Source organism: Microtus pennsylvanicus, chromosome 1 (genome assembly GCF_037038515.1).
Source record: "Microtus pennsylvanicus isolate mMicPen1 chromosome 1, mMicPen1.hap1, whole genome shotgun sequence".
Taxonomy (NCBI): Eukaryota; Metazoa; Chordata; class Mammalia; order Rodentia; family Cricetidae; genus Microtus; species Microtus pennsylvanicus.
The window spans coordinates 157,835,136-157,859,262 of record NC_134579.1 but is presented as its reverse complement, the minus strand read 5'-3'; the positions used below and the strand labels follow the sequence as shown (position 1 = coordinate 157,859,262).

Genomic DNA, 24,127 nt, shown 5'->3' with positions numbered 1-24,127 from the left:
AAGCATAACAAATTATACACTTGTCTTTTTCCTTATGGATCAGTGCTGACTAGATACATAGATAGTAAGATTTGCTGCTGGAGCTCTGACAGATCTAACATCATACGAGCACGTACTATGAACAGCCAGCTACATATTCTATGGTTATGCCTTTCTTTGTTAGAACACATCTAAACTTTGATTCTGTTTCTTCCCTTTAAATATAACTTATCAGTTAGTATTCAGGAGTAGTAAATATATAAAGCAGTCTTTTCTAGTCTGAGATATCTAATTGACGTTTCTTGGGTCTATCTCATGACTCTGTTATTCTAGCTTAAAACAACAGCAACAACTAAATAGGTCAAAAAAAAAAGGTCCAGTGAATGCACTTGCCTTTATTTGTTTGCTTTCCATGAGGTTGTCTGTATCCTGAATTTCCCCTGGTGTGTGTTCTCTAAATGTTTTGATTTTATTTTTAGAGCAGTTATTTTTCAGGTCAATATTAAAAAAGATTGAAATGGAGTCAGTTTTAAAAAGGTAGCAAAGACATTACCTTTTCCTCTTAAAAAATTCCATTTGGAGTAAATTAGAATAGAGAAGTCCCATGTTTGGAATCCATGCTGATACTCTCTGTCCATGCTATTCTATGAGTTTCGGTACCCCAGTCATCTAAACATGTGCATTCATGTACTTAATAGACTTTATGTGTAGCTTTGTCCTAAAAGCATTGACGACGGTAGGAGGCAGTTGTGCTCCACTCAGGCATGTGTGCTGACAGATGGAGAAAACCTGTTCCCGTTGATTGTCAGCATTCCTACTCTGCAAGACTTCAAGCTCTTCTTGGCAACTGGGAAATTAAAAGTTGGCGATTCAGCCTTTAATTTTGATCCATCTGCTCAAACTAATGAGACATCTCATTTATAAGCTTTTCTTTGTGTTACCAAATGCAAGTACAGCTTTATCATTCCTGTTAATAATTCCCCTCCTCCTGTGTAACTTGCAGAATGGGAAATAATTGATGCCTGTGGTTCTATTGAGATTGTCTTCTTATACAAACTTTGTTACAATGATAGGAAGGCAATTAGGAACTTTCTCTAATTATAGTATATTGAACTTTTCAAATCAAACTTTGAAAAGGAAGTAAGATCCTTATTTAGTAGCTTCTTATCTAAAAATCTGCTTCCCGTTTGATAGCAGAAAAGATTCGGTTAAAGAGAACTAAAGAACTTCAACCTTGTTAAAATTAAACACCAATCTTTAATCTTTACTATATTATTTTCTTTTTCCTTGTTGTTCACTAATGGTTTCATTTCAAGATTCTAAAAAATCCCTTAAAATTGACTAATGACTAGATGAATTTCCTGTCTGTAGAGTATGATTTTGATGTGTGTGCGTGTGTGTGTGCGTGTGTGTGTGTGCGTGCGTGTGTGTGTGTGTGTGCGCGCGCGCGCGCGCGCGCGCGCGTTCTTGTCTGTGTGCCTGCAACCACAGAGATTGACATCAGGTTTTGTTTTTAATTGTTCTCCACAGTATTCATTGTGACCTTTAGGGATAATCCTTCACTGTCTACCCCAGCTGGGAAAATAGGAGTATGCACTTAATGCCTCACTTTTTGCATGTATGCCTCCTGCCCAGCCGACTGAGTAACTCCTGAGTCTTTGTTAACATTGGTTCTCAGGTGTATTCATATACAATCAAAACAAATTCTGTTGTACTAACTTTCATAATGGAAATTAGCAATGCTTATTTTGCCTATGAAAATTTTTATTTTTTGTATGCAAGCATCTCTGATTCTTGGTAACTTTTAGCCACAGCAAATTCATTTATAATGACTTACTTATGTATGCTTTTGAATCCTGCATTCTTTGTTCCCCCTGACCTTATGAGGTGTTACCCTAAAGGCATATGTAGGTATGACTCTTAAAGATGCTTTTTTACTGTGAGTATGAATATTAAAGATATTTCTCCTTCATCTATACTACAAAAGATGACTCTTCCAAAAAAAAAAGTCTAATTTGGGCCTGTAAGAAAGTCTCCCCCTTTATATCACAATGTAATTTATCTGTATCAAATCTATGGTATCTTCCCCCAAATCTATGGTATTCTCTTAATTCTTAGATCAACAAATAACGGGCTATAGATTTAATTCCATAGACTAAAAACCTAAAAGTCATCTGTGTCTCTCTAGCCAGCTTGCCCCAATGGTTCCCAAGCTCCACCTTCCAAAACTGAAATTGCAGGCAGGCTGCCATACCCACCTGGCATTTATCTGAGTTTTAGAGGTCTACTTAATCTACTAAGCCTTCTTATATCCCTGGCTGCATTTGAAACTTTTTTTTAAAATTGTATTCCACTCTTAAACATATATTTCTGAATAGTATGAAATAGTTTATCATAAAGAAAAGTTTAGGAATTTTTGAGGCTATAAAGTTAGTGTTGATCTACATATGAATCATTATAAACTCCACAACATTTTGCTTATAATAATAGTGTGTGACTGGAGAAATTCTCATAAAGATTCCCTGAGAAATTTATAAGCACTGATGACAAAATTCCTTTTTTACCAGCCTCACTGCTGATGGCAATTGATAATTCCTTTTACACATTGACTACCACAATTTTACTGATCAGTCGTTGAGCATTAACTTTCTGGGTTGCCATGCCATTTATTTTTCTTTGTATCTATTTTAAGTTTTAAACTTAAAGATCAAATGAAAAAGGTGCTGTGTAAGTTTAAGAAGAAAAATAGAGCTAAGACAAAAAAAAATGTTGTATGAAACTGATATAAACCTAGAGACAAAGCTTATGTTGTACCCACTTCTGTGATACATGTAACAATATCTCTTTTATCCTATTTCCCCATAGGAATGACCAGGTTTTCAAATCTTTTATTCATTCTTTTCATCTTCCTCAATTTCCTTCAATTCCCTTCTGTATTAATTAGATTTCTATTGCTAGAATAAAAGTCACAAAAGTAACTTGGAGAGGAAAAGTTTCTTTATCTTATACTTCAAGATAGTAATCTATCACTGAAGGAAGTTAGGGCAGAAGTCAAGCAGGGAAGGAACCTAGAGGCAGGAGCTGATATAGATGCCGTGGAAGACTGCTGCTTATTGGTTTGCTCCAGTGTTTTGCTCATCCTTCTTTCTTACACAGCTCAGGATCACATGCCCAGGATCAGCATTACCCACAGCTGACTGGGCCCGCCCACATTAATGATTAATGAAGGAACTAGCCATAGACTTTCCTACGGGCGATTTCACAAAGGTTTTTCTCAGTAAAGTTTCTCTTCCCAGATAAATCCATCTTGTGTCAAATTGTCAAGAAACTAACCAGGCCACCCTGTTTAAATGCCTATTTGTAGTTTTAAAGGAGCAGAATGGGCAGCTCATAAAGTTTCTGTACCTTCTTACCATGTGCAGTCTTCCTTTTCTCTGTCGCTGCTGTCGTCCTCACCGGGGCTATTTCACACTGCAAGTTCTTTGCATAAGACGTGCTTACCTCTGTCCTCTAGATGTGTACGTTCTGATGCTGGACATGAAGGAAACCTAACTTAATACTTATACTTGCTTTAAGATTTTGGTTTGAAAGCTTTAATTGATTTGGGTAAAATATTTCTGCTTCAGCAATTAGATGTATTAGGTTATTTGCTAACTTATTTATTTAAAATTGTGACTTTAGTATATCTAATATCTAGATAATCTAAAAAGTTATTTATATCAGATTTAATTTACATCACATATTTTATGTATTTAATTAATTTTGGTGTAAATGAAACCTAATCTGAATGCAATCTTGTTTTATGTTATTTGAATAATTTACAGCGATGTTGCACTATAGACTTAAGGAGCACTAAAACAACACTTGCTACCTGTTATAATTCTCCTGCTTTCATGGCAGCATAGACAATTCTCTGGCCTGTTTTTCAAATACTTTTCATTAAAAATAAGAAGCTTATTATTTATTATCTATTTATTTCATTGACAAAAGTATGTCAGGTCCCCTTTTAGCTATTTCTTCCTGTTACCTAAACAGTTTGTACATGTGTGTAGTGAGTTCATTTGCTACTACTAACATTTTGTTCACTACATTACCATTGAAGTCCCTGAATAAAGTAATACAGTGATAATATTATCACTAAGTTTAAAATTTTATGTTCCAATGGCATAATTATCCTTTTTTTTCTCAAAGTTCAACATAAAAAGTAGCTAAATATTTAAGCATAAATAACTATTGTGGGCTTATTTGTCTTTACTTAGAGTTTTGACCTTTATATTCATAGTATTATTTTAAGTGAAAAGTGATGAATTTTGTAAACATTGTTTCTTCTTAAGAGAATATAATGACTCTATGTGTATTTCCATTTTTTAATATGATGGGTAAATGTATTAGTAAGTGGCTGGGGTTTTGTCCCACATGGATTGAAAGTTTAGGAAATCAAAGAGTCTTTTCCAGCGCTAGTCTTTGCCAGGTTTGAGGACTTTTGTGTTGATGGCAATAAGAGATGGGAGCTGTAGCAGTTATCCAATCTAATGCTGTCATCCTCCTGAGGTCTCCAGTAATGGGACCCATGCTCTTTAAGTCTATCAAGTTGAATTAATTACATTTCTATTGGTATTACAAAACACTGTGACCAAGGCAATGTGAAGAAAAAAATGGTTTATTTGAGTTTATAATTCCAGAGGGATAAAAGTCCATTATAGATACTGCTATTGGGGCTGTCTGTAACAAAGCAGATGAAATTTGGCTGTTTTGGAGGTTAGTAAAATATTTTTTTTTTGTGTGATACTGCTTTATAATAAGAAAGGCTTCATTATTCTGTTTATTATCCTCTAACGTGCAATGAATTAAATATGCCAAGCTTAATTATGGGGGCAAATCAGAAGCTATTCTAGTTTGAATCTTAGTTTCCGAGTTTTACTTTATTTGGCATCTTTTATAAAGTCATGGTCCCAAGGTGGTTGGAATTTGAAATTTAAAACTGATAAATTTTTTTTTGGCCTTCATTGCACTTTTTTAAAATTTAATTTTATTTTACATTCCATCAAAAGTTCTCCCCTTTTCCCCCTCCAGCCCACCCTCTATCTACTCTTCCCAGGGGTAAGGGTTCCCATGGGAAGTCAGCAAAGTCTGGCACATGAAGTTGGGGCAGAACCAAGCCCCTCGCTCCTGCATTAAGACTGAGCGTGGCATTCCACCATAGGGAATGGGTTCCAATAAGTTAGCTCATGCACCAGGGATAGATCCTGATCCTACTGCCAGGTGCCGCACAGATAGTTCAAGTTTCACCACTGTCTCCCACATATGGGGAGCCTAGTTCAGCCCCATGGAGGCTACACAGCTGTCGGACTAGAGTTGCTGAGTTTCCAAGAGTTGGATTAGCTGATTTGTAGATTTCTCCATCATGATCTTGACCTCTCTTGCTCATATATTCCTTCCTTCCTCTCATCAGTTGGATTTCTGGAGCTATAATAATGCATGTGATGGATGGAAACTGAAATTCTAAAGGAAGGAAGATCATTTTCCAGAATTGCAGCTCTCTTGAGGGCTGAGAATCTTTTAGTTTCTGTCTCTAGACTCTTTCACATATGCGGAATAATATATTTATCCTTTTACGTCCTGTTTGTTTTACTTCCCCATGTTTTAGCATATATAATAACTTTTGGCATGTAGACACTGCTTTGTTTACCTGTTTATGTTTGATGGGCACTAATATTGTTTATACCTCTTGGCCATTCTTGAGGAAGCTCTGTGAACATTTACAAATGTTCCTTGGGATATTTATTTTTAGTTCTTCTTCTGTTTACCTAGGAAGGATATGCAGTTCATTGTAATTCTGTTAAAAGTATCAAGGAATGCAAAAGTTTTTTTTACAAAGGCTGTGCCAATATATCTTCCATTACAGTGTGAGAGTTTTCATGACATACATGGTTAAACAAAAAAGTACAGTCCAAATCAAATCTGAAAACTTCTCCATATCCTTAATGACCCTGTTCTTGTCTGTTTCTAAAAGTGCAGCTGTTCCAGTTGCTATGAAATAGGTTTTGGTTTCATCTCCAACCTGGGGAATAATGATACAAAGCATGGTTTGTTTGTTTTGTTTTGTTTTTTGTTACTTATTGGCCATTTGTATTGTATACCTTCCTGCCAGAAATCTTAATTTCTTTAGGCCCAATTGAGTTTTCTTCTTGTTGGTTCTTAAAACTGTTGCCACACACAAGATTTGTAAATCTGCTCTGCATTCCATGTGCTTCCTTTTTATTCACTTGATGGTATTTTCAATGCAAAGAAGTTTTTAACTTAATGTCCAGCTTTTCGTATTGCTTGCCTTTTATTATAGTTAGTAAACCAATGCCAAATTTGAGAACATGGAGAATTTTTTCTGTTTTCTGTTTTCCTACTCTTAAATTTAGGTCTTTGATCCATCTCGATTGTTTTGTAGACAAAGAGAATAATTTTATATTTTTGCATGTGGCCTTGCCTTTTTTTTTTGGTACTGTTTATTGAAGAGACTGTTATTCTTACCACCTGGGAACATTCATACAAGTAGCAACAATTGCCCACCCATCTTGGACAAAAGTGCTATTTCTGTGCATTGATCTGGCATCAGAGTCAGTGAGGATAATGCAACACAGTCAAGTTATGTGTCACAGAACTTATAGATTGAATATCTCTGTCTCTCTGTCTCTGTCTCTCTCTGTGTGTATTTATTATATATGGGAATTTATTAGAATGAGTAATAGGCTTCAGTTCAGCAATTTCTAATCGTGAATGAAAAGACTAAGAACCTAGCAGCTGCTTAGGCCCACGAGGTTAGGTTGTCTGTGTATGTTGGAATCCCAAAGAAGTATGCTCCAGGGCCAGTGAAGGAATGAACTAACAAGGCGAGGGCAAGCAGGCCAAGAAGAAGGAATCTTTTCTTCTTTCATTTTCTTATATAGGCTCCCAGCAGATTAAAGGTGTGTCTTCCAGCCTTAACACCTGTTGTCTTTTTGCGTCAAGATCCGAAAAATAAGGTGCCTTCCGTTTCTTGATTGTAGTCATTCCAGATACAGTCAAGTTGACAACCTAGAATAGCTATTACACTACGGATGAAGCATTGCTTCACACATACAGAGAATCAGCAGAGGAAATTGAGCTTTAGTAACGGATGCCAACCTTCCATTACTGGTGGATCCATTGCTGTAGATGATGTTTGGCATTTAGTTTTTTTCCATCCCTTTTGTGATACAGGAAAAGGATAGCTTTCCATCAGAGAAAGGATAAACTGGTGGGTTAGGCTAGGTTTCATAACACATGATTAAACATAACAAAGGAGTTCAAATTGGGCTTGAAAAGAGAAAGAGATTCCCACACAAAATGAAAAACTCAACATAGGCTATTGGACTCATTTTTGGTTAGAAAATACACAAAACGGAAAGCCCATTTTTTTTGTCGCTACCTGAAGGCCATGTATATGCAAAGTTACCATTCTCAAGAAAATGATTGCTAATTTGTCAAAAAATAAAAATCAGGTAGTCTGAGGAATGGCTCAGTGGATAAATGCTTGCTGCATAAGCATAGACACTTGAGTTTGGATCTCCAGAAATCATGTAAAGAGATGCAGAAAGCAGCACTGATTTGTTCACTTTGTATAAATACAAGTAATTTTTCTATTGATTATATAAGGTAGGTGTCTTGTAATGTCATTAAAATAAAAGTATTAGTTTTCCTGAGAAGATAACATTTATTTACTTTTCTTGCACTATGCCCTTAACTAAAATATCCAGGTAATATGTTGCATTCATTTGAGGAAGTATACATTTTTTTCACCAATCTTAGAAAAAGTTCAGCCTTTCATCTTTGATAATTGCTATGTGTTCTTCATGTGTTGCTTTTGCTATGCTTTGCCAGTAAGTTGAGGAAATTCTCCATGAAAGAATGTTGGGTTTTCTCAGGTGATTTATTCATTCATTCATTCATTCATTCATTCATTTTTCTTTATTTTAGTGCCAACTTAGTCTTGTTCCTTTTGTTGATGTTGTATATTGCATTGGTAGATTTTCATATGTTGGTCACCCTTACATTCTGGTATAAATTCTACTTGGCCAGAATATACAAACCTAATGTTTCTGAATTTAGTGTCTTAGTATACTGTGGAAGGAATTATTTTTACCTATATTAATAATGGACAACAATAATGTCTGTGGAAGATAGCATCAGTCCAGTCCAAGATTACTTATTTGTAGAGTCTCTTTCATTTTTAAAGACTGAGAACAATTCTTCAACATTATTTTGGTTTTTTATTTGATCATGTGTGCGCATACGTGTGCCTGTATGTATGTGTTCTTGTGTTTGTGGATGCATTTGTATGTATATGTAGGTGTACGTGCATGTCCTATACTTATGGAGACCAGAGGTAAACTTTAGTTCCATTCTCCAGATGTGTAATGGTTTGATTGAAAATAGCCCTCATATCCTCATAAATTTGATTACTTGGTATCCAGTTTGGGGAACTGCTTGGGAAGGTTAGGAATATGGCCTTATTGGAGAAGATGTGTCATGAGTGTGGACTTAATACTTCATAAGCCTCCTGCCATCCCCAGTGCACTCTCTGCTTCCTGTTTGTGAATCAAGATATGAGCTCTCAGTTGCTGCCTCATTGCTATGCCTACCTGCCTACTGCCATTCTCCCTGCCATGATGGTGAGGGACTCCTATCCCTCTGGAACTGTAGCCCAAATGAGTTCTTTCTTCTGTAAGTTGCGTTTTCATGGAGCTTTATCACAGCAATACAAAAGTAACTAAAACAAAATGCCACCCACCTTGTTTGGAGACAGAATATTTTACTGTCCTGGAGCTCACCAAGTAACTAACCTGGATAGCCAGTGAGGTCTATGATCTGCGTAGGGCTCCTACCTAGCATTAGGTTTGTAACTGTGATTTACTACGCCAGCCTTCTCTATTTTGGCTCTGAACAAATACCTAATTTTGACTTCTCTATTTTTAATTACCTAATAGTTTATAAAATGACTCAACTTGGGTTTATCTGACCTTTCTTATAATTAAATTTATATTTTTCAATTTGTGAAAATATCATAGAATTGATGTTCAATTTAGCTGAGTTTCTCATGTTAGAGGCATATGTTACCAGAATTTTCCAGTTTTGCTGCTGATTGCTGTTATTGCCTGGTTTTTGAAATGGCTTCTTTGTAAAGTTACCATTTTATGCTTTGTGACCAGCAAGTTAGCATATATTAATACTTTGTGTCTTAACACAGAAGGTGTCCCTGCTAAGTTTTCACTAATTGCCTTTAAGATTTTTGCTGGTTTTTTAACTTGTTACCCCTTTAATGCCAATGTGTGTGAAAGAAAACATCTTTCTCCCAGTTCCTCTAGCTGTAACTTCATGGAGTCAGTTTTACTTTGTTTTAAAACAAAGTGTTGTAAAGTTTTTAAACTTGTCTTAGTTTTATTACTGCTATGAAAGAACACCATGACCAAAAGCAAACTGCAGAAGAATGGGTTTATTTGTCATATGCTCCCATTGAATGATAGGAACTCAAACAGGGTAGGAACCTGGAGGCAGGAGCTGATGCCATGGATGGATGCTGTTTGTTGGCTCCCCATGTCTTTCTCAGCCTGCTTTCATATAGAACCTAGGATCACCCAGCCCAGGGTAGTCCCAGCCACAATGAGCTGGGCCTGTCCACATTATTCACTAATTAAGAAAATGTCCTACAAGCTTGCCTGCAGGCTTCCACATTAATCACTAATTAAGAAAATGTCCTACAAGCTTGCCTGCAGGCTGAACTTATGGAAGCATTTTCTCAGTTGAGGGTTATCTCTCTAGCATGCTTAGCTTCTGTCAGGTTGACTTAATGCTAGCCAGTACAAAACTAATGATCATATTTTGCTAGTCGGAACCCTTTCAGGCTGACTTATCTGTCCTTTTGACATGTTCACATAAATCTCTCATTCTTTACATCTTTTCTTGGTATATTAGGATTATCTAGGCAGACTCATATGCTTTTCATAGAAGTTGAAATTAACTTTTTCTACAAGTAAGCAGGATATGACCTACCCCGCTAAAAAAGGTGCTGAGCCATGTGGCTAACATATATAAAAATAATGGGTTAATATATGTTATAAGAACTAATACAAAGCCTGAGCTAATGGGCCAACCAGTCTTATAACTTATGGATACCTCTGTGTGATTTTCCCTGGGACATAACAGCTGCGGGAACTGGGCAGAGCTGAAACCCCAACAAGCCGGCCCTCATGTTAAAGATTTATTTATTTTTATTTTCTGTGCATGATTGTTTTCTTGTATGTATGTATGCGCACTGCATGAATGGTACCTGTGGAGGCCATTAGAGGGTTTCTGGAGTTACGTGTGGTTGTGGCCTGCCATGTGGTTGCTGGAAATAGTACCTGGGTCCTCTATTAAAGCAGCCGGTGCTCTTAATTGCTGAGTCATCTCCTGTCCCCTAAATATTTTAAAATAAGTTCTTAGAAAGAAGTAAAACTTTTAAAATGATTATTTGATTTATATGAAAAAAAAATATCTTCAAAACGTGGAGAGGAATGAGATAGTTGGACTTTTAACATTTTGTATACAAACAAATACAGCTTCGAACAGTTCCTTTTCATCAGAAGAGTTCCTTCAATAACTTACTTTTAGATTTTTCCAAGGTTCTCAGAGATGCCACCTCCAAGGTTGGCACCTCTGGTCTGCTAAAGTGAAGAGTGGCAAAGCTGCTTGCTCCCTTTCAAGGGGGAAAAGATAGATTTGTATCTATCCAGTCCACTTCAGTTGCTTTCTTATATTCCTGTTTTGTTTTTCTCTTGTGTATTAGATTGCAACAAAAGACTTTGTTGGAGGGATGAATTCTATAAGCAAAACACTTTAAAACTTTCTAGATACAACGGGACAGTTGCATATAGAACTGCAGAGCGTTTATGACAATATTTATAAGACGTGTGCAAACTCAAGACAGAGTAAACCTTTGCATGGAGCTGGGAAGATGGGCATGATGTACCCTTGTAGCTGGAGACCTGTTAGCAATTGATAGCTGCTGGGAGAAGATAAATTAGACTTCCTTAAGGCTGTGACCGCTGCTTGGTCAACCATCAGCTAGTAGTGAGGACCCTAATCCTGAGAGTATTTGTGGAGCACAAATTCAGTTTTAAAGAAACAGCTTGAGGCCAGGTAGAAAGGGAGGTAGGGTGAATCTGGTGAGAGTTGTAAGGAGTACGAATGTGATCAAACTATAGTGTATGAAATTTTCAAAGAATAAAATATTTAAAAGGATCTTTCAAAGCTGTTGTTTAACTGGTGAAGGATTAGTAGTTTGTGTCCTATGGTGGTACCACGTGGACTATCAGTTGAACTTTTCTTATAAAGATATGATTTTGTCTCTTTTTAATATTTTTTTCTGTCTCTTAAAAATCTAAGCTTTAAAAAAGCACAAAACATTTATTAATGGAACATTATTATGCTATTTTGTTATTTTAATCTGATAAGTGAATTTAACAGACAAAATATTTGAGATTATAAAGTAAAGCCAGTTCAGATCCCAGGTGCTTTGTAACTGACTTTCTTTCTACTTGACTCCTTTACAGTGTTTTCCCCACTGGGGAGGGGGGAGTGTTCCCTTGAAAGAGAAGAGAGTTCAGATAATATGCTTGTGAAATACAAATGAAAAAAACCTGTGGCCCCAGGAAGTAACTGCAGCATTTCCATAATGTTAAGTGACAAAGATTTTTTTAAATGCAATTATTTGTAAAAGTGTGTGATCTTTTGTGTCTTAAAATTTTAACTTTAAAATTGGATGCCATTATATGCCTTTTACTTTTGAAGGTGTGTCTGTCTCCAAGGAGTCCAGAGAAAGGCGTCAGATCCCCTGGATCTAGATTTACAGGCAGTTCTCCACTGCCCCAAGTGGGTGCTCAGAACTGATCCTGGGAAGAAAAACTTGATAACCATTAAGCCATCTCTCGGAAGAAAAACTTGATAACCATTAAGCCATCTCTCCAGTCCCTATTATGTGGTTTCTAAATTTTCCAATTAGTTCCTCCTTGAATTTAAAGAGAGTGTCTTGCTTGAATGCATACTTTTGTGTTTATAGAATTAAGCTCACCAGCAGTAGACTGTTGAAACCATCATTAGGAGAATGCTCTGAGAGCAACTTTCAGGAGAATGCACACTGGAGAGCTGATAATGCTCAAACACAGAAGTGAGATTTATCTCCTGTTACTCCAAGAACAGAGTCAGCATTGCTGCCAATGAGTGGATCCTGTAGTAGTGAATGTAATGAAACCTATGTAAAACACTAAACCTTGAATGTCAAGCTTTTTCCTAGTACTTAGAACCTGTTACTTTATTGTGTCTCTACAGCACTCTTGCAAAGTAACTACTCTTACTCATATTACAAAGGTAGTGGCCAGTAAACTTGCCCAAATAAATGTAGCATAAAAATGTTATCGTACTTCAAATATAATATGCTTCTTCATCAGTTAATAGCAAAAGCAACTGTTTATATTTAGTTGAATATAAAATAAAATATTTGGAAAGTCAATCTACATTGCCAAATATTTTCAAAAATGTTTCTTCATTAAATCTGTAGAATGATTATGAACAACTAAAATTAATGTTCTTGATTATGCCAATTTTTGTTAATGACTTTGAAGTCAAGTATAAAACATCATTGGCCATGCACTGGTCTGTGCAGAGTGATATTCATAGACTCCAAATGTTAGTTGATGACATCAACATGACAAAGCTGTGATGTGGGATTTCCCTCTGTATGCTGTGATTACCATTGATTAATAAAGAAAACTGCTCTGGACCAGTAACAGGGCAGAAGTTAGTTAGGCATGGAAAGCTAGTCTGAATGGTGGGAGAAAGAAAGGTGGAGTCAAAGAGAAGCCATGGAACCTCTGCTGGAGACAGACAGATAGAACTTTACTTGGTAAGCCCCATGTGGCGATACACAGATTAATAGAAATGGGTTAAATTAAGATGTAAGAGCCAATAAGAAGCTAGAGCTAATGGGCCAAGCAGTGGTTTGATTAATACAGTTTCTATGTGGTTATTTCGGTGCTAAGCAACTGGGAACTAACTAGCGGCCTCATTCAACAAAGCTGCAGCTAGAGGAAGAAGTTGAAGCCATTAAGGAGGAACTGCTGTTCTTGAAGAAGAATCACAAGGAGGAAGTCAAAGAACTGGAAGCCTAGATTGCCAATTACAGATTGATCATGCAACTGGGTGCCCCCAAATCTCAGGACATCAGCAAGATCTTGCCAAACATCCCGACCCAGCATGAGAAGCTTCCTCAGAAGAACGAACCATGAGGAACTGGACAAGTACTAAGCCCAACAGATTGAGGCGAGCACGATAGTGGTCACTACCTAGTCTGCTGAAATCAGACACTAAGACCACACTCCTGAAGCTGAGACATGCCTTCCAGGCCATGGAGACTGGCATGCAGTCCATGAAAAGTCGGGCCAGTTTGTGTTACAGCCTTGAGGACATGGTAGCTTGATACGACATTTAGATGGAGCAGCTCAGTGGGTTCCTTCTCCAGCTGGATTCAGAGCTGGCACAACCTTTGGCAGAGAGGCAGTGCCAGACCCAGGAATACAACACCTTGCTGAGTATCAGTCAAGTTTGATACGGAGACTATCCACCTGCCACAACTTGCAGGAAGACGGGGAAGACTTGAGACTTGATGTCCTGGACTGCAGCAATTCCATGAAAACTATCCAGAGAACAAACACCTGTAAAGTTATGCATGGCAAAATGGTGTACCTTACCACTGACACTAGAGTTTTGAGTACTGAGGCTAAAAAGGAAGGTACCCCTGGGACTAAGGGACCAATAAAAGTTGAGAGGTCACTAGATAAAATAATAATGATAGTAATAAATCAGTTAACAGAATTAGCAAGCCATAAAATCAAGTATGTTTACAGAGACCCAAAACCTTGTAATAACTTCTGTTGAAGCCTCTAGACAGAAAGTGCTTATAAGAAAAAGGAGTACATTTTACTGAACAAGACATGATAGGTTCATAGTAAAAAGAAATTTTTACTTCAAATTGTAACTAGTACTTCTCTTGGCAGCACTAAAAAGTTTTAAAGTGTAAGTCATATCAAAATTATGTAATTATTTTACTCATATTTTGTGTTTCATTATGTTCTGCCTTTTGTTGCTTTTTCATAATAAAGCTTTGAATCATGCAGAATGAAAATGTCATTTTGTAAAATGCTGACTCATAAGAAAATTCATCTTGAGGCTATACTAGTTAAATAAAATATTGATCTTAGTGTGAAGATGGACTTTTATTTTCAACAACTGATGGATTTGTGTTAACATTTTCCTATTAACTCACAATGTTGATTTTTCTTTTCTGTGAACTCACTGAGAGAGATTTTTTTTCTTCGCCCTCTGAGGAAATTCTGAATTTCTCTAGATTTTGTGTCGATCTTTTCTTTGTATGTATGCTGAACGACTATTAGTTTATTATTTGTATCTTTTCGATTTTGTGAATGATTGATAGATTTTTCCCTGGTGTGCATATAAATCACCACCACAAATATCTGTTTTCTGCTGCTGTTCCATTTCCATTACCAAAGCATTCAAGGTAATCAAATTTAAAAGAGGAAGTTTTTAATTTTTGCCTTGTGATTTTAACATTTATTAAGTAGGTATGGTTACTTCTGTATCTCGTAGGAATGGTTATTTCTGATACTATGGTAACACAGAAGAACATCTCAGTAGTGAGTGGATGGTAAATCAAAAGTGTTGACTTCATGTTGGCTGGGAAGCAAAAAGAAAAGAGAGAGGACCAAAGTCCGCTTTCCCCTGTGAGGGTGTGCTCTGTGACCTAACAGCTCCATTGGCCCCACCTTTCACAGTGTTGGTCACTAGGCAGTGTTACCAAACTGCAGACTGATCCCTTATCTTAGAGGCCTTTGGGGAATGTTTAAGGTCAAAACTATAGCATTTCTCCTTCAGAACCCTATGGCTCTTACCCACATCCTCATGCAAAATGTATTCTGTCTGTAATAAACCAAAATGTTTAACCATTCATGCATTGCTCAGAAGTCTATGTCCAAATTCTCCTACTTCTGAGCAAAACTCAGTCACACATACTTGTAACATTTTAAAAAGCTATAACTCCAAAATATTATCATAATTTTCTCATATGAAAAGCAAAGCATGGAAACATAAGGAGGGATGAAACTATGATACAAATCATACCAATTTTTATATAGATAGATGATTTTTCTCAAATTTATATGCTGTGAATAAAAACAATGAATCATATTTTCAAGAGCATAATGTACAAACTGTGCTTCAAGTTCATGGATCTATAATGAATTAGTCATATTGCCGATTTACCTTATCTTTATTCTGTATTTTTTTAAATGTTGGCTAATTCAGAAATTATAGTAAGAGGCAGCTTGTTCATTCCCTTGTTCATGCCATTTGAATCACTACTTGACCAATAACTTAAGCATATTTTTTGCTAACTCTTAAATCTTTGGTTAACCCATTTCTGTTATTCTGTGTATGGCTGTACCTTACCAGCAAGGTACCAGCACGTTTGTCCCTGGCAGAGGCTATATGATTTCTCCTGACTTTGCCTTCTTTCTCCCAGCATTCAGTTTAGTTTTCCCCACCTAGCTCCACTCTGCCAAGCCATTGGCCAAAAGCAGCTTTTTTATTCATTAACCAATAAAAACAACTCACAGACAGGAGTTCCACACCAAGAAATTGTAGATTTTTTTGAAACTTTAATAATCATTTCTGTGTGATGATTTCTATGCCAGAATTAAATTTAACATAAAGAATTGAAATGTTAAATAACCTGTTTTCCATCATTTTAGGTTATGGTATTTGTACATGCTCGCAATGCCACTGTTCGGACAGCTATGTCTCTAATAGAAAGAGCAAAAAATAGTGGCCAGATTTCCTACTTTCTGCCTACCCAAGGACCAGAGTATGGCCATGCATTAAAACAGGTAAGTACCAAATGACCTGAAGAACACAGGAATGTGATGTGCCTGCTACACAGGTCTCAATGGACGATGTATAGTTGTAGATTCTGAGAATTTAATCTTGCATATTTATAAACTTTTGTGACTTGATCTTTTTAAACATTTTTTTAAGTAAAGGGTTTCATTGGGATGTTTTTATAGACATTCTTTGTTCTTATTCATCCCCTTCAACTAAAGATTTTTTTTAAGACGGCCTCACTTATTTCCATGCATGGATATAGCTGAAGTGTTTATTTCTACCTTTTCAAATACAGCTAAGATATAAAGCACATTTGCATTCATAAAATAAGTTAACATCTAAAAGGTTTATTATTATTTTTAAAATTGGTAAATTAGAATCTTTAAATTTAGTCAGTTTAGCTTCTAACATTAATTTGACAAATGTAACCTTACTTAACAAAAGATCTTTAAGAATATAAAGGGTTACTGAAAACGATGTCTTACTAAATCATGGTATTACTTGCGCCCTTGTTAGGAAAGCAAACCCTTGGGCTTACAAATCAGAATCTGTACATCACCCCGATTCCTGGGTAGATTTTGTGCTCCTTATAATTTAAAAATCACTGATCTAGGTAATTTGAATAGCAACAGTATCTTGTGATTTTTTAGCATATTTTACACACATATAATATATATATATAAATTTACTAAAAATTTTAATCAAAATTAGGCAAACTCTGGCCTCATGGTCTAACATATCCCTGATTATTTTTGTTTTTATTTTAATGGTTCTCTTGGTTTTAAAATATCTTCATACACACTGCAAGGTGAGATAATAGTAAGTTTAAAGCAGAGAAATCAAAAGATGATCGATAATGACTTGAAAGCACAACCAGTCTTAACACTTTATTACTTATAGCTGTTCTCTTGTGCTACAGGAGACTGGATAGTCAGTCATTATAGAGATAGCAAAATACTTTGGTTTCTTTGCTGGAACTGTGTCTTGATCTGAATTTAAACCTATAAAAATAAATTTTCTATTCATATAAAGTGATTACTTCCAAATGTATTTGTGATAAGATTTAACAGACTGTTTGCTTAATGGCTATAAGCTCACAAACCTGATGCTACGCAATTTTACATGCTCTGGTTATTCTTATCTAGAGGAATAGAACAGATAGATTGAAAAATTATATATATATGTGTGTGTATATGTATATATATACATATATATATATGGAGATGGGATTTATTAAAATGGCTTGTAGAACTAACAGAAAGAATCTCTGTAGGAAGGGTTTTTATTAGACTGGCTCACAGGCTATGGTCTGGTTTATCCAACAATGGCTGTCTACCAATGAAAAGCCCAAGAATGCAGTAGTCGTTCAGTCCACAAGGCTGAAAGTGTAGTTGCATTTCACTTGTATTTTAATAAATAAAGCTTGCCTGGGGATTGGGAAAGTAAAACAGCCATACTGGCCAGCCTTACAGAGCAGCCAGCAATGTCGTAAATCTTTAATCCCAGAAGCTACAACGACACACACCTTTAATCCACACTAGTTGCCATAAAAACCGGGTGGTGCATGCCTTTAATCCCAGCCCTAGAGAGGATTATAAAATGGGAGCCAGCTCTCAGACACAGTCTCATTCTAAAATTCCTGGAGGCAGGATTGCCATTTTGGACTGAAGTCAAGGTGAGAACCAGTGGCTGGCTGCTTTGTTTTTTGGATCTTCAGGCTGAACCCCAATTTCTCTCTCTTAGTTTTTATTAATCTTGATTCATGGATGTCTCAGATAGTCTTCAGTATACACTGGAATCCCAAAGGAGTAGACTTTAATACCACTGAAGTAATGGGCTTTCTAGTTAGAGCAAGCAACAAAAAAAGAGCCTGCTTCCTTCTTCAATGTTCTTTCTGTAGACTGTTAGCTGGAGCTGTGACCGAGATTAAAGGTATATCTTCCTGTCTCAAGGATATGGGTCTTCCCATTTCGAATAATTTATTTCAGGAAAAACAAGAAATCCCTCATAGGTGTACCCAGCATCTTAGGTTTTAATTAATTCTAGATGTAGTCATGTTGACAACCAAGCCATTGCTTTTAGTGAGCATGCTTTACATGTCCTGTCTTGGTGACCATATTATTTCACAAGTATTGCCTTAGTCAAGGATATTTTGTCATTCTGGCCACACTGTGGATTTCATTGTTGCCCTATAAAGTTTTAAAGTCTAACTCCAGTCACCTAATGCCATTTGTTTTGAACATCAGATCAATCTTCTTTTCAGCTTTGAGCCACACAAGGTACTTATTTTTATCTCTTTATAAAATTCCCTATTGTTTAATATTTATTTTGTAGTTTGTGTTTTTTGAGTTATTTATCAACGATGAATTTGTGAGAATCCTTGAAAAGTCAAAGTGGTATTCCTAAGTCTTGTTTTATTTCTTTGGAAATAAAAATCATCTCTATGGTGTTTAAAAACCAAACCTTGAGCCACCCTGTGGACTTTTGGTTCCTTCCTGTCTCTCATTCTTCACAGCTGCTTTTTCTTATAGATAATTCACACTCACTATTTAATAGTTATAATATTGTGCACCAATTATGAAGTGTTTTCTAGTGCCAGGCATTCTTTTATTGCCTTTTAATTTATCCACTCCTCATTTCATAGTGATGGAGATTTGTATTGTTTGTATTGAAACGGCATGTCTGTAAGAAATTCTGATACACTCTTAAATACTTTTATAGCACATAGTTAGTTATTCACAGATGCCTATTCTGGAAAAAAAAAGTAACACAGAGAAACTGAAACTTTAATGCAGGTAAATAGATACAGGTGAGTAGATGTGCAAATCCCTAGTCATTTTTATTATACTTTTAAGTATTTTGGGGATGCTTAATATTTTTGTCCTAACCCAACTGTTATTGGATTTTTTTTGCAAAAATGATTGCTTTTATTCATTATTTCTTTGCAAGGAACATTGTCCTGTATACCTCTTCTTTTAGTTCTTCATGTATTTGTTCAATAACAGGTACCCCAAATTACCTTTTTGTCCTAAAGGAAAAGTAATATGATAAATAATTTTACTTTAATTTTTTTAGATAATATCATTATACTCTTATTTACCAAAGCTGAATTATTCACAGGACATACTTTGCCTGTGACCCGTGTGTCCGTCCATCTTTTCTCCTCTCTCTTGCTCCCCTTCTGACTAGTCCGACTTCCTTTACTCTATTTTGCCACAATTATTCCTTTACCCTTAGGTGCCTCCCAATTCATAACTTAACCTAGAAAGCCCTTTAAGAGCACTTTTTAAAAAATAATTTAGAAGTCGGGCATTGTGGCACACATATTTAATACAAGCACTCAGGAGGCAGAGGCAGGTATACTGTATGAGATTGAGGACACTCCGGTCTACATAGTGAATTCCAGGACAACCCAGGCTACATATACAGACACTGTCTCAAAAAACAAACAGGAAAGTAATTTAATTTAAATATATATGGACTTTTTTCCTGCATATGTACCTATGTTCCACATGCACAGAGTGCCTGCAGAGGATAGAAGAGGGTGCAAGATACCTTGAAACAGTTGCAGATGCTTGTGATTTACCATGTAGGAGTTGGGTATTGAACCTGGGACCTCTGGATGGGCAGTAGTACTCTTAATTGCTGAGCCATCACTTCAGCTCCTTAGAAACATTTCCTAATAGTTTTATTTTATAATACTATTTCTATGTAAATGATAAAACCCAGAAAGAAACTTTCTTCTCTTCTCTCCCCTTCTCCAGCCCCTTTCTCTCTTGTTCCCCTTGCTGTCTCTCTCACGTTCCTGCTCTCTTACCTATCCTCCTCTCTTTCATACATGCATGTAGATATACAAATATAGTAATGAAAATGTGTGCCTCTGCTGCTAATCAAAGGGAATCTCGGCAGCCTGTGCCAGGCATGCTGTAAGACTCCTCACATCGTTCCCCTCTTTCATACCTGGAGCAGCTCATTCACAACACCCTTGTGTTTTCAAACTGTCTCCTGAAGCAGGGAGGTGGGGAAAGTAAAGTGTGACATGTTTCAAAGTGAAAAGTGAGCAGCTTTTGCTGGACAGCTTATGGTTTCTGCTGGGCCAGGGCTTCTCCCAAGAATTACAGATGAGGCCCAGAAGAAAAAGAAAAAGGGAAAAAAAACAAACAAACAACCACAGAGCATAGGAAGCTCCGTGACTCCATTTCTCCCGAGACCCTTAGATATCTCATCATTTCTGAGACTTAGTTTCTCTTCAGTCAGATTCAGTGAGCTACTGTAGGCCTTCCATGTTTCTAATGGCTTTCTGTAATATTTTAGATACTGCATGAAAATTACTATTTTCAGGAATGTGCATGAACAACTACATATAAACCAAGAGGATAGTACTATAGATCCAGTAACCCTGCATATTACTGCTTTATTGCTATCCCCCACAAAGAGTGCTTCAGGAAAGCTCATCTTTTGTAAAATAGAATATACCTCAAAGAATAGCTGGCACTTTTGTTTGTAGAAGTAGACAGAGCAATAGGGATGCAGATGTTTTCATTATTAAACCATTGTCTTTAGTTGTTTTTTGTCAGTTGAGTTAAATGGATATTTTAGTTAGAATCATCTGACCACTGCTGCTCCCACTTTTCGGTATCCTGCAAGAACACCAAGCTCCTTGGCTGTAACTTATATGCAGGGGATCCAGGACAGACCCCGACAGGCTTCCTGATCTCTGTGAGCCCCGGTGCATCCCAGTCATTGAGTCTTTTGGTCTTGCTCTCCTGGTGCCCTTAATCCTTCTGATTTCTCCAATCCTTCCTCCCCCTACTCTGCAGAGCTCTCAGAGCTACACAGATTGTTAGGCTGTGGTACTCTGCACTGACTTTCCTCAACTGCTGCATGAACCCTTTTCTGGTCTCTTTGATGAGACTTTGGCTAGGTTCTCGTCCAGGAGCACTCTGGAGGCAGGATAAGCTGTAGGTCAAAGTTTTCTTACTGGATTGGTGCCCCAATCCTTCTACCTGATTACAGAAGATGGCCGGTTCAGGCGCCAGGTCCCCCATTACAAGGAGACTTTGCTAGCTTTGCTAGGATTACTCTTGTAAATCCATGGCGTTTTTATTGCACTAGGTTTCCACTGTGCCCCTGAAAAGCCCCCCCCCCCCCAATTCCAGCCATTAGGTTTTTTTGTTTGTTAGTTTTTTGTTTGGTTAAGGTTTAGTAAAGAAATACTCATTTTTATTTGACTCCATTTGTTAGCTCTGTCTATGTGCCTTCTCATAATATCAGTCTACAGTGCAAAGCAGAGCTTTGCCTGAATGCTTCTGTCATAGATTCATTATATCTCAGTTTGTTCTTTTTTCTAATCTACAGATTTTGTAATGCTTAGTACTTGTTTTATTTTTATTTGTTCTCCTTCCTTGATTTCTTTCTTGATTTCTTTCTTTTTTCTTAGTCTTTACTGTGTTTCATTATTTTGTCACAATGATTTTTCTCCTAAGAGTTTAATTTAAAATAGTAATGAATTTGAAGTTACTTGTCATGAAACAATTTCATGAGGTCAAATTATTAGACTGTATTGTATATAGATAGATAAAAATATTACTGCAACTATCTTCCTGTGAGAAACTCTAATCCTTAATACTATGTTTGCATTAAAATAACATGAATAACTAGTCAGATATATTCATCCAAGAATATGGAAAAATAATATCATTTGTTGTGAGGAGCGGTGGGCTGCGTCCCCGGCACCTGGCCACCTGCATGGCTAGCTTTTGCCCTGAAATAATTACACGGAAATTGTATTCTTTTAAACACTGCCTGGCCCATTAGTTCCAGCCTCTTATTGGCTAGCTCTTACATATCAGTCTAACCCATTTCTAATATCCCTGTAACACCATGAGGTGTCTTACCAGGTAAGATCTTAACCTGCGTCTGTGTCCGGTGGGAGAATCATGACGACTGCTTGACTCGGCTTCTTTCTCCTAGCATTCTGTTCTGTTTACTCCGCCTACCTAATTTTCTGTCCTATCAGGGCCAAGCAGTTTTCTTTATTAATTAACCAATGAAAGCAACAGATAAATACCAGACTCACCTCCATCAATCATTAACTGTTAGTGAAATGTCAAATAGAAAACATGCTCATATACTGCCACATACCTTTTACAATATTTAAAAAATTTTAATGACAATACAATCACAGGCGTGTATAAGAATCAATGAGATTTCTCATCCTTCACTGATGCACATGTCAGCGCCCTCTGGGATAGTTTGCAGACTTACTGAAGTTTAACATAATACAGTTACTGTTGACTCAGTAGTATACTAGGGAAACAAAAACATGGACTCAAAGAAACAAATATCAGTGTCAGTGGAAGCTCCACCTAAACTCTTTGCAATCCAGATGCCATGCATTGTGAAATTAGATTAACATCCTTTGAAATGTCCATCCACAGCAGTGAAAACTATTGCAGTAAAAGTTAGAATAAGTAGTGGACCATTGACATGCATCAATCTGCATAAGTCTTAAAGACATTTAAGGTAGAGGAAAGAAACCCGTCCAGAATACACTGTTTGATTATTTTTGTATAACATTCTTGGAAGTAACAGATGTCCTGTAAAAAAAACAAAACAAAACAGAAAAAAACAGTTGCTTCAGGAAGTTTAAGCTAAGAGTTTATCTATAAAGAAACAATATACACAGCTCTCTGATATCAGGAGTCTGTGGTTCTCAATCTTCTCAATGTTGTGACTCTTTAATAAACTGCCTCATGTTTTGAAGATCCCCCAACCATGAAATTATTTCATTGCTGCTTCCTAACTGAAATTTTGCTACTGTTTTATGAATGATAATGTAAATATCTGATATGCAAGCCCTGTGAAAGGGTAGGTTGACCACCCAAAGGGTACAACCCACAAGTTGAGGACCACTGTTATGAATGATCCTTTTTGTATTTTGAAAATGACAGTGGTTACAGAGCCGATACTTACGTAAAACGTCATGGAATTGAATGTCAATAGTGCAAAAACTAGTTTTTTTTCACCTATTTTAAAAGTAATGTTCTTAAGATGTGCATCCTTTGGATTATCAATACTTCAAGTGTATTGTGAAATAAGATAGACAACAAATGGAAAATTCAGATTCAAAAATTAAAATTTAGGATAAAGAGGCTTGTCATGGTAGCACACACCTTTAATCCCAATATTTGAAAGGCAGAGGTAGACAGATTTGTGGTAGTTTAAGGCAAGCTTGTCTATTATAGGAGTGTCAAACTACAGTGATACCCTGATTCAAAAATAAAATCTGAAAAGTAAAATTCACCCCAGAATCACCCTACCAGTCTGTGAGCAGATGAATGGAATAATAGAAAAGTTTGGTATATATACACAATGAAATCTTTTTCAACCATAAAGAAGAATGAAATTCCATCATATGTGAGAAAATGAATGTACCTGGAGATCCTCACATTTTTGGTAACTCAAGGTAGTCCAGGACAGATAGTATATTTTCTCTCAATCTTGTACCTTAAATTTTATATTCACACAGAAAATCAACAGTGTATATAGATAGGGCATGAAAGTAGAGATGAAATGGTAAGGCTTTGATGTGAAGGTTGCAGGAGAAATGGAAACACAAAAGATGTGTGTTGTAATAAGGGTGGCGGGCTACGTTCCTGGCACCCGAGCTCCAGGCCGCCTGCACGGCTAGCTTTATACCTGAAATAATTACACGGAAACACTGCCTGGCTCATTAGTTCCAGCCTCTTATTGGCTAGCTCTTACATATTGATCTAACCCATTTCTAATAATCTGTGTAGCCCATGAGGTGGCTTACCAGGGAAGATCTTAACCTGGATCTGTCTGGAGTGGGAGAATCATGGTGACTGCCCAACTCGGCTTCTTTCTCCCAGCATTCTGTTCTGTTTACTCTGCCTACCTAATTTTCTGTTCTATTAAAGGGCCAAGGCAGTTTCTTTATTTAACCAATGAAATCAACACAAAACAGAAGACTCCCACATCAGATGTGAGTGTAGAATAAGCTCAAAATGTATTTGCAAGAAAGGTCTTAAGAAATCCAATAATATATACTGGGAATATATGTCAGTTAACCTATTGCTTTTAAAAAAGCAGCCAAAAAAACTTAAAAGTGACAATGAGCAAT

The 24,127-nt window shown here is 36.6% G+C and overlaps 1 protein-coding gene across 2 annotated transcripts in view; it reads left to right on the top strand.

Moving 5' to 3' along the window:
* Ascc3 (activating signal cointegrator 1 complex subunit 3) overlaps positions 1-24,127 on the top strand; it is a 293,022-nt gene that overhangs the window by 112,660 nt on the left and 156,235 nt on the right. For both annotated transcript variants that reach the window (XM_075944106.1, XM_075944115.1), the window contains exon 14: positions 15,852-15,986. In XM_075944106.1, coding sequence (XP_075800221.1) covers positions 15,852-15,986 — 135 coding nt within the window. The remainder of the gene's footprint in view (positions 1-15,851; positions 15,987-24,127) is intronic.